This window comes from Netta rufina, assembly GCF_964035555.1.
Source record: "Netta rufina genome assembly, chromosome: 1".
NCBI classification, from domain to species: domain Eukaryota; kingdom Metazoa; phylum Chordata; class Aves; order Anseriformes; family Anatidae; genus Netta; species Netta rufina.
The window spans coordinates 78,642,970-78,658,267 of NC_140123.1; the positions used below are offsets into that span (position 1 = coordinate 78,642,970).

The window sequence follows — 15,298 nt, forward strand, 5'->3', positions numbered from 1 at the left end:
CTCCCCGAGACTGGGGACTGAAAGGGATCATCTGCATCTCAGAGATACTTGGCATCTTTCAGGACAGCACTTATTGTGCAATTCCTCACTAGATTAAGTGCTACTTGAACAACTGCTGCAGAAGAGAGTGAATGAGGAGCTGGAGGGGAGAACTACACAAGAATTTTCTTCTATTTAAGTTCCAGAGGGTAAAAAAGCATTAAGTGAGAGCTGCTACAAGAGAATCTGGTCTGCTATACCTCACGTACTCCCAATTACTTTTCTTACATGACTGAAAATCTGAAAAGTCGATGGGATCTAGAAAGTTTAAAATAACCTAAACTTTTAGACCAGTAACAGATGTAAAGCTTAAGCAGAAGCCATGGCTCGAAAAAGGAAAACAGCGCTTTTCCTCCTCGATACAATTCACATTTTAAACTCGGCTGGTTGGAATTAGAAACTTTGTAAGGGGCAGGTCATTGAAACTATCTCAGGACAATATGGCTTTCAGAAAGACTTTATAGGATTTACTTTAAAGCCAGTTTCTTCTCTGCAACTGCAAGATACAGTTGAAGGCATTCAGCTATTGCTTCCACCCAGAACTAGAAGACACTTCAGTGACACAAGCAGCGCATTGAGAAGCTGCTCCCTCCCGCTACTCATTGAAAGACAAATGATTTTATCAATCAGAGGAAAAACACAGCCCCTCACTGCCCTGGTACAGCTGCAAAACAAACAGGAGAAGCAGAAGGGTGGAGGAGTGCACCTTCCCCCTGCACTCCTGGGCTTTGCTACTGAAAAAGGGTACTTCCCAGCCTCTTGGTGGCAGCTGCTGAAATAGGATGCAAGTATTTGATTTGGGACTTCTTATTTTTAAAGTTGGTACATCTTATTCTCTCCTACTGAACCTACAGCCAGGACAGGAAAGGAAAACTCAGCTTGCTTGCTTTCTCGACTGTGAATCAGTTTCCTCAGCTTTGATTTAATTAGTCCAAAGAAACAAACATACCCAGAAAATGCAAGCTAAAATGAAGCCCAAAGTAACTGTGACAGAAGGTTTTCAGCACAGAGGAAGATGAGATTAACTTCAGGAAAAATTCACTTTAATGACTAAAGTATTTGAAAGGCCAGATAATATTTTAAGCTATTTCCCCACTGCTCTGCTACTTGCACCCCTCCCCCAGTTTTCTGTGTGTAATTAGAAAGCAGAGTTAATTCATTAATATCTGAGGCAGACCCTCAATTGCAGGTTTTTGGTTTTCACTGAAAGTAATCATTACAGCAAAACTCAGGCATTAACTTCATAATTAAATGTAAAAACAGCTTTTTGAAAGAAAATACATATACAAATGGGCTTAAGAAAACAGATTCTGGTTATCTCTCAGCTTTGTCTCTAAGAACTTTATTTTGAGGCTGATCTATTTTTACACCTAATATTATGGTATTGGAAACTGCTACAAAATCATTTTAGATAAATGACTTGCCTCTTCAGTTAAACTGATTGCATCTGGAAAGAGATCAATGTAATCTGAATTAATTAGAAAAGTAATAGCACATTCAGGGACACAAGATGCTTTTGCATTTGGTTCATTTGATAAAGCTGAAACAAAACTACTGAAGATAGACCAAGGAGAAAGGATAAAGCATTTAATCAGGATTTAAATAAGTACCGTATTGCCTGATATCCACGCAGATCTGGTCCCCTGGAACTGTCATATTTGTCTGAAGAGATTTGATGACTTCGCAAGTTGACCATATGTTATAGAACATAAAGACAGGCACAGCGGAGAAGCCAAAGACCCCAAGCCAGGCCACTCCAAGCACATAGGTGAGGAAAACAAACTGGGCAGAGAAAACACATGCACTTCATATTTGCTCTTTGAAAAGAATACTTGAATTTTCCTTAAAAAAATGCTTCAGTACAGTCTTTAAACATATTTTCAGAAATTAAGTAATAAAGTATTTAATTTCCATTAAATTATTCCATTATTTCCATACATACTAACAACATTAGCATTGCTTATGTTGCTTACAAATACTTTGGTACTCTAAGTGCTTCTGAGAAAGTAATTCAGACATTTCTTTTTTCATCTGGCTGCTTGAGCAAGCAGCTTGGCCTCCTGAATGAGCAGTTCATTAATTTCTCAAGAGTCTCAGCTAAGCAGGTTGTAGGCTAAAACCAATAAAATTCCAACAAAAGTCAATTTAAGGATTTTTTTTTTTATTAACTGCAATATACTAGCACTTCTATACAACTTGCAAATCAAAACAATAGAGTGAATTGATGTATGCAGAGCTCTTCTGTACTCCCTGATTTATTGAAATCAATTTTGAATGTAACAGTTGAGAATACCTATTTTAGAAAACATACCATGTTCATTACAGCAGATCAGAAAACTAATACACATTGCCAAGACAAAAATTACTTACTTCAGCTCAGATGATCATGGATTTTCCTATTAAAATTTGCTTTATTTTGCTGTTGTTGTTGTTAGTATTACATACATTTTCTTTGGTAAGATTATCAGGTACTCACTCACGGCTCCAGATATCTCCAGCTTTCTGCTCCCACTGGACCTCTGCTCTCTCCTATTCTTCCATGTTAAGTTTTATGGTGAAATACTATCTTGTGAGCTCTGGCATCAGCTCCTAGCTTCCCCCTCCTTGAGAGGCTAAGGTTTGGATTCCCCTTGCAAAATGGGGAAACATTTTTATATTTTGTGTGTTCCTTTATCACCATTCTTTGACTGTAGGTGGGTTGGAAAGGCTTCACTTTCCAGTAGAGCACTGTATTCTTATCAGAAGTCTGTGTGCCAGAGCAGCAGAGATGGGAAAGAAACTGAAGTGGGGGTTGTCTTAGCCTGACCCCAGAACTGACGGCCTGAACAAATTCTGCAGCAGTGGAAGTTTGCATCCTCAGAGGTGTGTCCAGACACACTGAGCAACTTTGAAGTAACTGGTTAGATTTTGGAGGGAAAGAAGGTGGGAAGTTGGAAGCACTTGGAAAACAGACATACACAGAAAACCTGCTAGTCTTGAATTAATACAACTGAGCTAAAATGCCCTACGTCATGCCAGACACTAGAAGTTCTCAGTGGGTTTTGGTAATAACCAAGTAGACCAGTTTAAAGGATTTCTATAGATACACTATACATAAAACATGGGTTTGCATGTGCATATTTGAAATATGCATGAGAAGGAGAATGGGAAGCCTTTAACTCCTAAAATAGCTAAGAAAAAAAAATAAAAATCACTCTCACATACAACACAGATAAAATGTTGGAAACAGTTCTTCTGCATTACCACAGCCAACAGAAATAATTCAGTCAAGTCAAAAGACTATCTTCTGCAGTAACCTTATGCAACATGGAAGGGACTGCACCCAGCTTGGTGATGTAACTGAGGAATAAGTAGAAGTGTTCTTGATTAAATAGGCAGAAAAACACAGTGGATGGCTAAAAGCTGCTGTCTGCAGGCACCACCAGTCTGTTAGGATGTTGTTTCTCCTCACAAACCTTGTTCTAAAGCCTGGTGTTTTAAGCAGCTCTAGCACGAGACAGTGGCATATGCTATAGCTGTCGCCACTAACCACTGAGATGTCTTACCAGAGCTTCAAGTCTTAACTGAACTGTTAAACTCTCTCTTTAATTGTCTGGACAAACAGGACGACATGAAAACATGTTTTTGTGTCATATGTCTGTGTGTCACACTGGTATTTGTGTAAGCAGCTGACAGTGACGTGCCTCCAACTACCCAACAGTAACAAGTAACTACCCCTTGCAGTAACAAGATGTGTATGCTTCTACTGTATTTTGGATCTTTAGAAATGCTGTTTTAGACATAATTTTGCTCCTCACTGAAGATGATACTTTCAAAGAAAAGAGCAAGAAAATAGCTACTTAACTAGAAAATGATTGAATGTCTTATTTTTATTAGCCCTTGAAAAATTCAGTAAGTATCCGACAGCACAGTGGAAAATTCTTAACCCTTTTGAAAATAAACATGCATCTTCTTTGTATTTAACCAGCTGAAAGTACATATTTTTTAAGTACAGGATATAGGTTGTATATTAAAATGCAACAATCACATCAAAAGCCTCTTCTCTTCTCACCCACACTTTCCCGTGGGCGATCTGTCATACTGCTTAGCTTCCTCCAGAATTACAAGCTTTGAATTCAGATTTTCAGAAATAACTTTGAAATCCTGTCTTAGAAACATAGTTATGTTTCTGTTCTTGCAGAGTGCGCCCTAGGGGGCAATGTGGGTGAGAATCTGAAGTTTTATTTTTAGTTAAACTTTGTTTAAGATGTTCTAATACAGAAGTATATTGAAGGGAAGATGGCTTGTAACTTTAAGGCTCTAAGTGTTTCAGCTTTGCAAAAAAGACTCATTATTATATCTGTATGCCTTTTGCCATCTGCAAAAGCAAGACAGAAATACTTGATTCAAGTGCAAAGATGTTGTGAAGCTTCATTCATTAGTGTTTGTTTGAAGGATCCAGACGTTCCCATGTAGAATAGACTATGGAAGTCAGAGGAACTGCAGTCTGCTATTTAAATAGCTCTGCAAACCACAGCCATCTTACAATCTGCCCTTGAACATTATCAGTGTACTCTGTGTTCAAAAGTGCAAATTCCATTTTGTCTCACACAGAATTTTTCAAAATCAGCAGCCTCCACCAGTTTCAAACAGTGGGCTCAGCTTTAGGAGGGGAAGGCCACAGTAGCACCCCACCAGTCAACCTGCAGAACTTGGGTTTGACCAAGCATCCACAAAGTTCAGAGAGGGACCAGCAACAGGCATTGGCTCACCCATAAGGAGTTAAACAGAGGTTCTGGCAATACACTGTGGTTCAGAGACACAGGAGTCAAGCCAAGCCCAACAGGTTTTAGCAAGGAAGGACAACGTTCCCATTCCTAGTGCTACTCACCATCCCACTGATGCAGCGGCCACAAGCTGTCGTTTTGAACTCTCCATGCAGCTCCTTCACAGCACTTGTTGTGTAAAAGCCTTCTGCCAAAAGGATTATTCCATATAAGAAGAAAAATGATGCAATGCCATAAATTACATACTGCATTAGCTGTATTCTAAAATGAAAAAGAAAAAAAAGGATGTAATTAGATTTAATTCCTTTTAAAACAAAGCAAGTCTTCCCTAATCATAACAGGTATGAGTCAACTCACTTTCTAGAAACACAGTTTATGCTCTTTAAAGCATTTTAAGCATGTAGGCTGCAGGAAAGTGCTGCTACAACTTCTACAGGTAAGCAGTACCAATGCCCGTTAGTTTTGCACCCGCTGTTTGTGCTGCAGTTCCTACCCTGACTGCTGTTAGTCACAAGCTGGAAGACTCCATTTCATGCATCCACCATGGAGATTTTTTTTTTCCTGTGGCTGACCCTGACACCTACCTCAGGGAATGTCCAATAGCTACAGCATAGAAAGTGTGCACTGAAGCAGAAAAGGCTGGAGCTGAACTACTGGCTGAACGACCACACTCCATGGTGGCTCCTTTGGCTTAGGGGAAGGAAGTAGACCCCAAAAATCACTGTTTTGACATGTAAAATCCAGTTAACGTATGTTTACAGAAATTTGTGTGGAACTTTTCTGATACAAAACTCAGCAAACGTTGCAGAGAGTTCTGAGGAATGGTCTGCTCCACAGCCTAGGAGGGTACTTCCAAGTGAGCTTCAGTGCCTGAAGTCACACAGCTGTGTTAAGCTCCCTTAAATGTAGTTAAGGTTAAAAACCTGCAGCAAATATTTAGGAAATCCTTCCATTTGAGGTAGTCTGGAACTGTCCAGAAGAAGAAGATCGCATGGTATGTGGCATAAGAGCTTCCTTTGAATCTTATTTGAGAAGGTTCTTGATTTCCTACAAACATACCATCTGCAGTGAAAATCTTATGGTATTTTTACTCTTGGTAAATGGTATCATTTCTAGTATTACCAATCCAGTTATGGATTCAGTGTGTGAACCTGACTGTTTTGGAGGACCAGAATGCCAGATCTTCTATACAACAATTCTGCTGGTCTCCAAAAATCATACTTCATTGCAAACTTCTCCAGAATTAATGTCTTTAAAAAAATTTTTTTTTTTTTTTATTGAGATATTTATTTCAGATGAATATATTCACATAACAGGAAAATTAACTTTGTAGATCTATACTGATGCTTTCATTTGTTTGTTTTAGGAAAAAATGCATATACATTTTTCCTTAGATTTTTTTTCAATTCTCACTACTCTCCCCCAACTAGCTTCTTCAAAGAGCACCTGCATGTTTTAGTTTCGTTTAAAGAAAACTGATGACTACCATTTACACAGTTAAATGTTATCCAGACAGATAGCACACCCCTTGTATCAAAATAGGATATTGCTCATTTAAAATTATATGTGGGAAGTGAAATAGTGTTCATGTTTATTTTCCAAAGTGATTCAAAATAACAGGATAAAGCCATTGCACCTGCACTATAAAGCATGAAAAAATTAACTCAGCGTTTGATGGAGAATAAAAGAATACTTCACTGTCACCAACAATCTATGTACATTACTAGAAATTAGTAATACAAAACCTGGTTAAAAATATGTTCTACAAATGATGGCCCTACTAATATATTTTTCATTTATATTACATCTCTTGGCCTTAAATAATTTGCCCCTTTCTGGCATCTCCTCTCCCTTGCCTTTCTTGTTTGACTTCCACAGAGCCAGAGACCACAGCTGGAATTACAGCTGGAATTTGGTAGGAATTACACAGCCCCCCAGCTGCTGATGCTGCCTCGGCAAGAAACATTGTCAACAATTCTCCAAAATTCAAAACTTGCTGCCTGTTGTGGCTACTTTTGCAATTTCATTTTCAAATTCTAAGAACAGCTGCTCATTGTTTTTCTCTAAATTTTTATGCTAATAGTAGCATCCCTGTGGTTCACACAACAGAGCTGAGGACGTGGTGCTCAGCCTCAGGGGGCACAGGAATCAGTGGCTGGGTGCAATCCCAGTGCCATGGGGCAGCTTTAGGCATTGGGAGGGGGAAAAGCCCCCAAATGGCTTTTTGAGAGCAGTCAGTGCTCTCAGAGGATGGGAAGGGGGGAGCTGTGGTGGTCATCAGGCTCAGTGCCTGCAGATTGACAGGTCTGTGTCCACAAGAGCTAAAAGGGAGGCTATGGAAAAAGAAAAACAAAACAAAACAATGAAGTAACAAAAACAAACAAACAAAAACTCTGCAGAAGCTGGCAGATGGGCAGGCCCCCCTGTAGAGCCCATGTTCCTGCTGCCTTGACTCCTTAGCATCTTGACACTGGCATGCAATTTCCATTAAGTTCAGCTTGATCAAAATTCCTTTCCACCACTGAACAGAAGTCTTCTCAAGGACCAGCAGCTTCAGATTCAGGGGACATGTAACACCCAGCTGATGCTCCAAAGACCAGGTATCTGAAGTACTGAACACTTGGGTCTACACGGTCCTCATCATTAAAGGAAAACAGAGGTTTGCTCCAGTGGGGCTGGATGCTGGCTGCAGGTTCTGAAACAGGCTTCACTGATAAAGCTCAGGAACACAAAATCCCCTAACATTTCACTGGTGGTTATTTGCAAAGGCTAAAGTAGCAAAGACAAACATCTATACTATTTATAATCTTTCCTCTCTCCTTTTTTTCCTGCTTTTCTGCTCAGTGCACAATACCCATCCACCTTCTTCTGAGGGGCGATGGACACAACAATGCTTCACAGTTATTTCTGTTATACCTTCAAACTTTGTATTGCTGCTGGATACTATTTCTTTGGTTTTCAACACATTTACCAGGGAATCTAATTCAAGCACAGGATCTTATCCTGCCCTGTGCAAAAAGCTGCTTCTCCACTCTGGGTGCACCTTTGTTTTCTGATGACTGAAAAAAGTCAGGTATAATTCTGGAGCAGTAGGTATAATGCACCTATTTAGAGGTCTCTTGATGCTCATGAAATTGATGTAATGAATACAAATGGGTTAAGCAGGATACACACTCTGCCTCTTTGAGTGTAAACACTGAAAAACACCTATAGGTGTTGGAGAAACAGGCAACCTAATGCTCAGGGATAGAGACTGAGATTTGAACCCATCTCTGCCCATCCAGCATGAGGGTGCTGTGGTGGAAGTTCTTCATGAATAATGGCAATGGGAGGCATACTTACACTTCACTCAGCAAAGCATGGTCGCTGGCAGTCGTGGAGAAGTGCTGCTCAAGGATGGACACCGTGCCTGTGAGCGCCACATGGCCGCAGCCACAAAACAAGGCTACCCCCGAGAAGCAGAGAATGGTTGCCACCAGCGAAGCATATGGCACTCCTCCTAGGCACTTAATGCAACATTCAAAGCAACCTAAGCAGAAGAAAGAAAGCCAAAGGAACGTTATGAGCAAAAAGCAAATAATGAGGGAAAAGAATATTCGCTCTCTGCTTGACAAAAGCCGTGGGGAATAAAAGGCCCAGACATTGACGTTGCGCTAAGCAAAAATCTATAGATGGTGCAAGAAAGCATCACCCTCTAAAACAGTGACCTACAGATCTGTCGGGGTGAGCTCAAAGCCCAGAAAGTGGGCCAAGTGCTCCTAACTCTACAGGATCAAGAGGAGATCGATGAGACAGCCTATGAAATGGAAAAAGAAAAAAAGCTGTTTATCTGAAGTGATCCGTTGCAATTCAGCTGCTGACACAGAGCTCATCACATGTCAGCATTACTGGTATTAAGGACACGAGCACCAGGTGCTAGCACTGCTTGGGAAGCCAGAGAAGTAAGCGCTCAAGCCAACGAAGCCTTCTGGAAAAGTGAAAGATGCTTTGTTGCTTTCATTGACAGGGGAACATGTTTAGGTCTGTGAAACCTAACTACTCTGTGCTCTTTCATATCTTTCTGTGTAAATCCATATAAGGTTATACAGATACAGATATTTATCAGCAGAAAAAAATAGTAGCTGCCAAAAAGTAGCAATTTTTACTGACAGTAGTGAGATGGAGCAGTATTATACATTTCCAGCTTTATAGGACGCACTGGATTTACAGTGATCCCTGAGTACAGTCTGCAGTAGCGTAATCATAGTCTTAATGAAATTTATTGTCTAGGCAGTCTGAGCTAACAAAACAACCCCCCAGAACTGCTGCTCGGCAAGCACTGCAATAAGGTTGTGGCAGCCGTATTACCAGGCTCCTCCCAACCGCCCTGCCTGAAAGCCCATCTGCTTGCAGAGCTGGGAAATGTAAATCGGAAACAAACACAGCTTTTAACCGCGTTATAATGGTAATGGCAATCCATACCAATTCATTACTTCGGGGTGATGGCATTAAGCTGTCTCCATTAAGGTACGTTTCATACAACTGCGCAACGCACACAAGCCATTAGGACCCCGCTCGATGGTGCGCTGGGCCTAGTGCCACAGCCTACTGATCCTGCTGGATGGCATTAAATTAAGAAACCCTGCGTGGGTATGGGACAGCCAAACCCACACATCCTGGCTTCCTCAAAGTCCTAGTCCAGATCATAAGTATAAAATTCTCTTTTTAGAGAGCCACCGGCAAATGTCCCAGTGAGGCTCAAGCAGCTACCACCACCGAGATGACTTAAAATGCCACTCTGCTGGCTGCAGGCAAGGTTTAATTGCATGGGAGTGAGCCTGGGAAACATCCATAGCCAAGCCCGCAGCTGGAAGCCGCGCAGTGGGAGCTACCTCCAGGACAGAAACCCTGCAGCACCGACAGACACGGCAGCTGGGCACTCAGGGGACAAAGCACAGCAAGCAAACACAGATGTGTGCTATCAGAGGAAATCATCTCTTGTGTTCGTCTTATCACAGAGGTTCTGGGTTGAGTTCATATACCAGGCCTTGCAGAGCAAACCTCAGCTTTACCACAGCTCCCAAGCTACACATCGGACTCAACATTTCCCATATGTGAGGCTGGCTCGCTTCCACCAGTGTCTGCCTCCGCATCAGGCCCACATCTCCTAGAGCTGATCCCAGGAATTGTTGCATCTGGTGCAGGGCTAGCAGCAAAGGACTGTCCAGGCCTAACAGCATGGCAGCTCAACAGAGCATGCCCAGCACTGACATGGCTACAGCCCAGCACAAAACGGGCTCCCGGGTCCTACTCGTGAAGGAGGAGGAAACCAAACACCAGCTTGCTACCTGGTGAGCAGGAGGTCAATCACCTTCTCATGCTGATCGCTTCACAGAAGGATCCCACCAGAGATGGGAAATAAAAACAGCTGGAAACAAAACCAATAGACTGACAAGGTCTGCAAGAAAAGCTTCCTGTTTCAGAAAATGGGAGCAGCCTGCTTGACAAAACTCTCAAAACTGGTGTAAACAAAGGATTAACGATTAATGTCACCCAGCTAGGTACCTGTCTCCCTGGTACCCCACACTGCACAGCCTGCTGCCCAAGCTACTAGCAGAACAACCATCTTAGAGAAATTGAAGGATATCTTATCCCAACACATTTTCGCAACACCTTTTGTTCATCCACAGACCCTTGAATACGGACTGATGGTGGCAAACCCCCTCTCTTCCAAGGTGTTGGCAGTAGCACATAGCATCTTTGTGGCTATACTCTTCATATTCTACCCCAACAGCCCAAGTAAGAAGGCACCACAACAATTTGAGTGGCCTTTATTGTTTCAGACCATGGCCAAGGGACACCCTAAGAGGTCTCTTAAGCAACCACGCTATTTTGAGTGAGGCAGAGGAAACTGCCCGAATGTGGAACTGCAGGAACTTCACAGCAACCCTCAACATGCAGGCAGAGGGTCTTCAGTTCACAGGGAAATTGCACACTGCCAGCTTGCAAGTGCACACAAGGTCCCAAAACAGCACGTTTCCATGAGACAGCACCCATACATGCACAGTTGTCTGCCATCCAGATCAACACCACAGCTTCTGCAGAGTCTCCTGCCAGAGGGTACGTGACCCGCGGGACAGCATCTCATCTTGGGATTAGGGCTGCCAGGCCCTTGCTTTGTGAGGACCCTAAATTCATGCCTCGCCTGAACAATAGTGCTGTTTTCTAATTTTATTTATTTATTTATTTTAATTCAAACCTTAAAGAGGAGCAGCTTCAAAAAACAGCTAAAATTAGAAGTTCATCAAGCACTAGGATATTTGTACCCAGCTTCCCAGCTGGGTAAAATTTCTTTTCAAAACAGAAGCTTTCTAGGCAATCTGCTTTATGATCCATTTCTGTAACCCCAAGTCAGCAAGTACCTTCATACAGTATACAGCAAACCACAATGACGTTTGCCTATCTCATACTCACTTTTAAAAAATAGCTTGATAACACACTGATGACAAGTGCACCCTGATTGTCTGCAAACTAAAGCTGACCAAAAAAAGTATATATATATTTTTTAAAAAAGGTCTAGTTCCCATTTTCTGTTACTTTTTACTTTCCATACAGCCACTGCACTGAAGCTTTCAGCTGTACATCCACTTCCAACACAGCAGAGTAAAATGATTTAAATATGAAACTGTGGAGCACAACCACACATCGCTGCATCTCCCCTTTCAATGGCCATTTTGTACAAGGCATCACTAGAACCTTTTGTGCAAGTCAGCAGAATAAAAACATTTTTTGTCCCCAGGCTGGTGAGCAGCAGTTGCCATGGCGGCAGGTTAATAACAGCCCAATGATTTGCCCAGGGCTGCCTGTGATCTTGGCTACAGATTTAACACACTCTCAGAAGGAGGCCAGCTAAAACAAGGACTGAGATTATTCTCTAGGGAATGAATGCTATTAAACACACACACACACACACAAATATTCTTGCTAAAGGACAAAAATAAAGAGAAGAAAAAAGGGACAGGAACCAACTATTCTTTTAATCTCCTGGAAACTATCAGTCACAGGAAATTGGTAAAGGATGAACCAACATATGTACACAAATCAGCAATTGGTTGCTTAATATATGAAGAATAATTACATAATCTATCCAGCAGTGTACAGACTATATGCGGGGGCTTAGCCATTCAATTTCCCATGTCAAATGGCAATTGTGTGGCTAAAGCGTCTTTGGTCCTTTAAGTACAGCTTTAAGATTTAAACTCAGTAAAGCAAGGTAATGCAGATTTAATGGAAAGCAGTCTTAAGGAAAAAAAAAAAAAAAGAAAGAAAGAAAAAAGAAAAAAGCAATTCTCAGACTCTGACTCATCCTACTAAAGTTGAGATGGACTGGAACGACAAAATCTGTGCTAATGAGATGACAAAATGCAGTGCAATGGGATCAGGTAGGTGTTTTGGGTAGTCCCAGGGCTTTGTCTAGGAAGTTAACACATCAGCTCTTGAAGGGCAGGCTTGAAAAGCTGTGCCAGATGTATGTTCATAAAGCCATCAATCAAAACAAAGCACGGAAAACATGATGTAATGAGTGTCCACAACACCTCCTGGACAGAAAGCCCACCTCTCCTCTAATGTTCTGTACTCCTAAATTGAACTAGTGCCTCAGTGTATCCCCAGTGCAAACCACTGATACCCTAAGGCCACTCAAGGTTGTTGTGGGACAAAAAACCAGTGAATAAAGAAAACCAGAAATGGGGTTGGAAAAGCTCTCCATTTCAGGCAATTAAACCTCAAGGTTGTTTCCCATGGCCATTTTCTGAGTTGGCTCCCACTCTCTTTTCCCTAGAAGTTTCATTTATTCTCCTCACATAAATCTGTCTTCCTTTTCTTAAAGATGAAGCAATAGGCAACTTCCCAACCCTGTTGCTTACTGCCTGTAATTTTGTACTGCATTTTTAGAAATCCTGGCACATGGCACACCTGTCCAGTTTCCACATGGAATAAATGAAACAACCTCTTCTGCCCCAGAACCACCATCTCTCCTGTGTTCAGCACGGGGCTCAGGAAGCAAGTGCCAAGGAACTGTTTTCAAAACAAGAAGGTTACAAGAGACCCAAGGGAAGAAAAAGCACTCGATAACATCTTAAAGGCAGTCATCGCTTGTAAATCAGGTTCATTATTACACATCCACGTGAGCCTGGTGTTGGGATCACTACTCCCAATTCACATATAAAAGTAAGAGGAGAACTCAATATTTTACATTCACCTCCTCTTTCCCCGGTGCTGACGATTACCTAATGCCAAGCATGCATAATACTATGGGAATCTTAAACCACTATGGATCTTTGTCAGAAACTGAACTTTATGTCAATGAAAGCAAATGTCAATTTCACTTTCTGCCACCTACTGTTTTTTGAAAAATCTCCTTTCTGAATGGCTTATGCATGCTAGGATGTACAGTTTTGTACCCTACAGTATGATTGACACTTACGGGGGAAGCAGTGAGGGATGTGGGAATATGCCAATACCTCAGAAGCAAACATGGCATTTCCCTCCCTCTTCCTTTCCTGTGTGAGTATAAGACAGTACCTAGCAGTGAGATAACTTCACTCTCACACCTGTCACCCACAGCTGCTGCCAAGGGTCGCCAGCAGCAGTACGATAAGATAAAATATTTAATCTTATGAGGGTCACTTTAAAGCAAGTGACAAACTTCTCTCCCTGCTTTAACAGAGGCACTAAAATGAAAAGGCTTTGTGTTAAATCACAGAAGTCTGTTAAAGCTCGGCTGTTACCTGTTCCTGTTCATCTCAAATGTTACTGATTTACAAAATATGACACAAAGCTAAAATCTTCATCAGCAATTATGATAAATGCTCGCTCACCACAGGTATGGATTAAGTATATTAAATAGACTAAATAAGTGATGAGCTCAAACAGAGCACATCCTGTGTTTTCTTCTTAAAACTCTTCACGTCCAACCTTTCTAGGAAATTTTGCCTTTGGTTCTCCCCCTAATTTTGCCTTTTTGTCCTCCCCAAATCAGAAGGGCTGTAAAATTAACTTCTACTGAAAATGAACTTTTCTTGAGAGCCAGTAAACTTCATGCAATGCTGCTTCAGTCTAGCTAGATCAAGTTGTAAATCCATATATTAGTATGCTTTCTTCAGCAACGTGCACAGCATCTGTGCCAAAGATGATGTGACCTTTGGAGACTACAGCCATCAGGGCTGCCACAAAGGATTAGACCTGAAATCCAACAAGACCACCACTCTCATTCTTCATGGTGGCTGGTGTGAGATGCTTCAAGTGACCATGCGGTGAGATGTGGGGTAGTTTGATCCAACCAGTCAGTCTTAGCCTGATCTCTAATATTTAGGAGCTACTTGAAGGACTGAAGAGCAAGGTTTAAACCTTAGCATTAGATGCATAGATTCATAAGGGCGACCTTATCGCTCTCTATAGGTACCTCAAGGGAGGCTGTAGCGAGGTGGGGGTTGGTCTGTTCTCCCACGTGCCTGGTGACAGGACGAGGGGGAATGGGCTTAAGTTGCGCCAGGGGAGTTTTAGGTTAGATGTTAGGAAGAACTTCTTTACTGAAAGGGTTGTGAGGCATTGGAACAGGCTGCCCAGGGAAGTGGTGGAGTCACCATCCCTGGAAGTCTTCAAAAGACGTTTAGATGTAGAGCTTAGGGATATGGTTTAGTGGGGACTGCTAGCGTTAGGTCAGAGGTTGGACTCGATGATCTTGAGGTCTCTTCCAACCTAGAAATTCTGTGATTCTGTGATTAGATGCTTCCATACTCTTGTGTACCAGAGAAAAACCTTTGCTCTTGTCTCCAGTGCTGGAAGTGGTGCAGTGAAGCCAGAACTGGTGCACACTAAGAACAAGCATTTTGGAGCCTGAAAGCACCATTGCAAGACTCCTTTTTAAATCCATGAAGCACTAGGCATCTCTGTGGTACTATATGAATAAAAGTAAGAAGATGGACCTGAATACTCCAGCAAAAATAGAGTAAACAGGATTAAAATCAAGCACTTTTTTTTTTTTTTTTTTTTTTTTTTGTAATATAACCTCCTTGCAGAGGTTATTAATGTTCATCAACAGGAAAAGCTGACTGTTTTTCCTTTCGTTAAAGAAAACGACATTCAAATTGGAGAAAAGGCAAGATTTCTCTCTTCTGGATGCTATTAAATGACACAGGGAAGACTCCAAGAATAGACAGCAGTAAACATAACTCCTTTTTTTTCATTCTTAAACGGTCACTTATAGGAAAAAATAAGTGTTCCCACGGCAGGAAGAAGCAGGTTACATTCTAAGACCTGTTTAGTGCCAGAACAGATGATCTGATTTATTTTTTTTTTAAATTTTTTTACAGATCCCATCCAATCTATCATCTTCAAATTTATTGAAATGCACACACTCCCCATTTATATTATTCCCAGCCTTCTGCAAGGCTCATTAAGTTCACAGGTGTTCTGAAGGCGTTTCTTTCAGACAGCACAATCTATAAAATGAA

At 41.5% G+C, this 15,298-nt stretch overlaps 1 protein-coding gene across 4 annotated transcripts in view; it reads right to left on the reverse strand.

Moving 5' to 3' along the window:
* GPM6B (glycoprotein M6B) overlaps positions 1-15,298 on the reverse strand; it is a gene marked incomplete at its 5' end in the record, with an annotated part of 107,479 nt that overhangs the window by 5,600 nt on the left and 86,581 nt on the right. For all 4 annotated transcript variants that reach the window (XM_084286610.1, XM_084286609.1, XM_084286612.1 and 1 more), the window contains 3 exons: positions 1,650-1,821; positions 4,910-5,066; positions 8,148-8,334. In XM_084286610.1, coding sequence (XP_084142736.1) covers positions 1,650-1,821; positions 4,910-5,066; positions 8,148-8,334 — 516 coding nt within the window. The remainder of the gene's footprint in view (positions 1-1,649; positions 1,822-4,909; positions 5,067-8,147; positions 8,335-15,298) is intronic.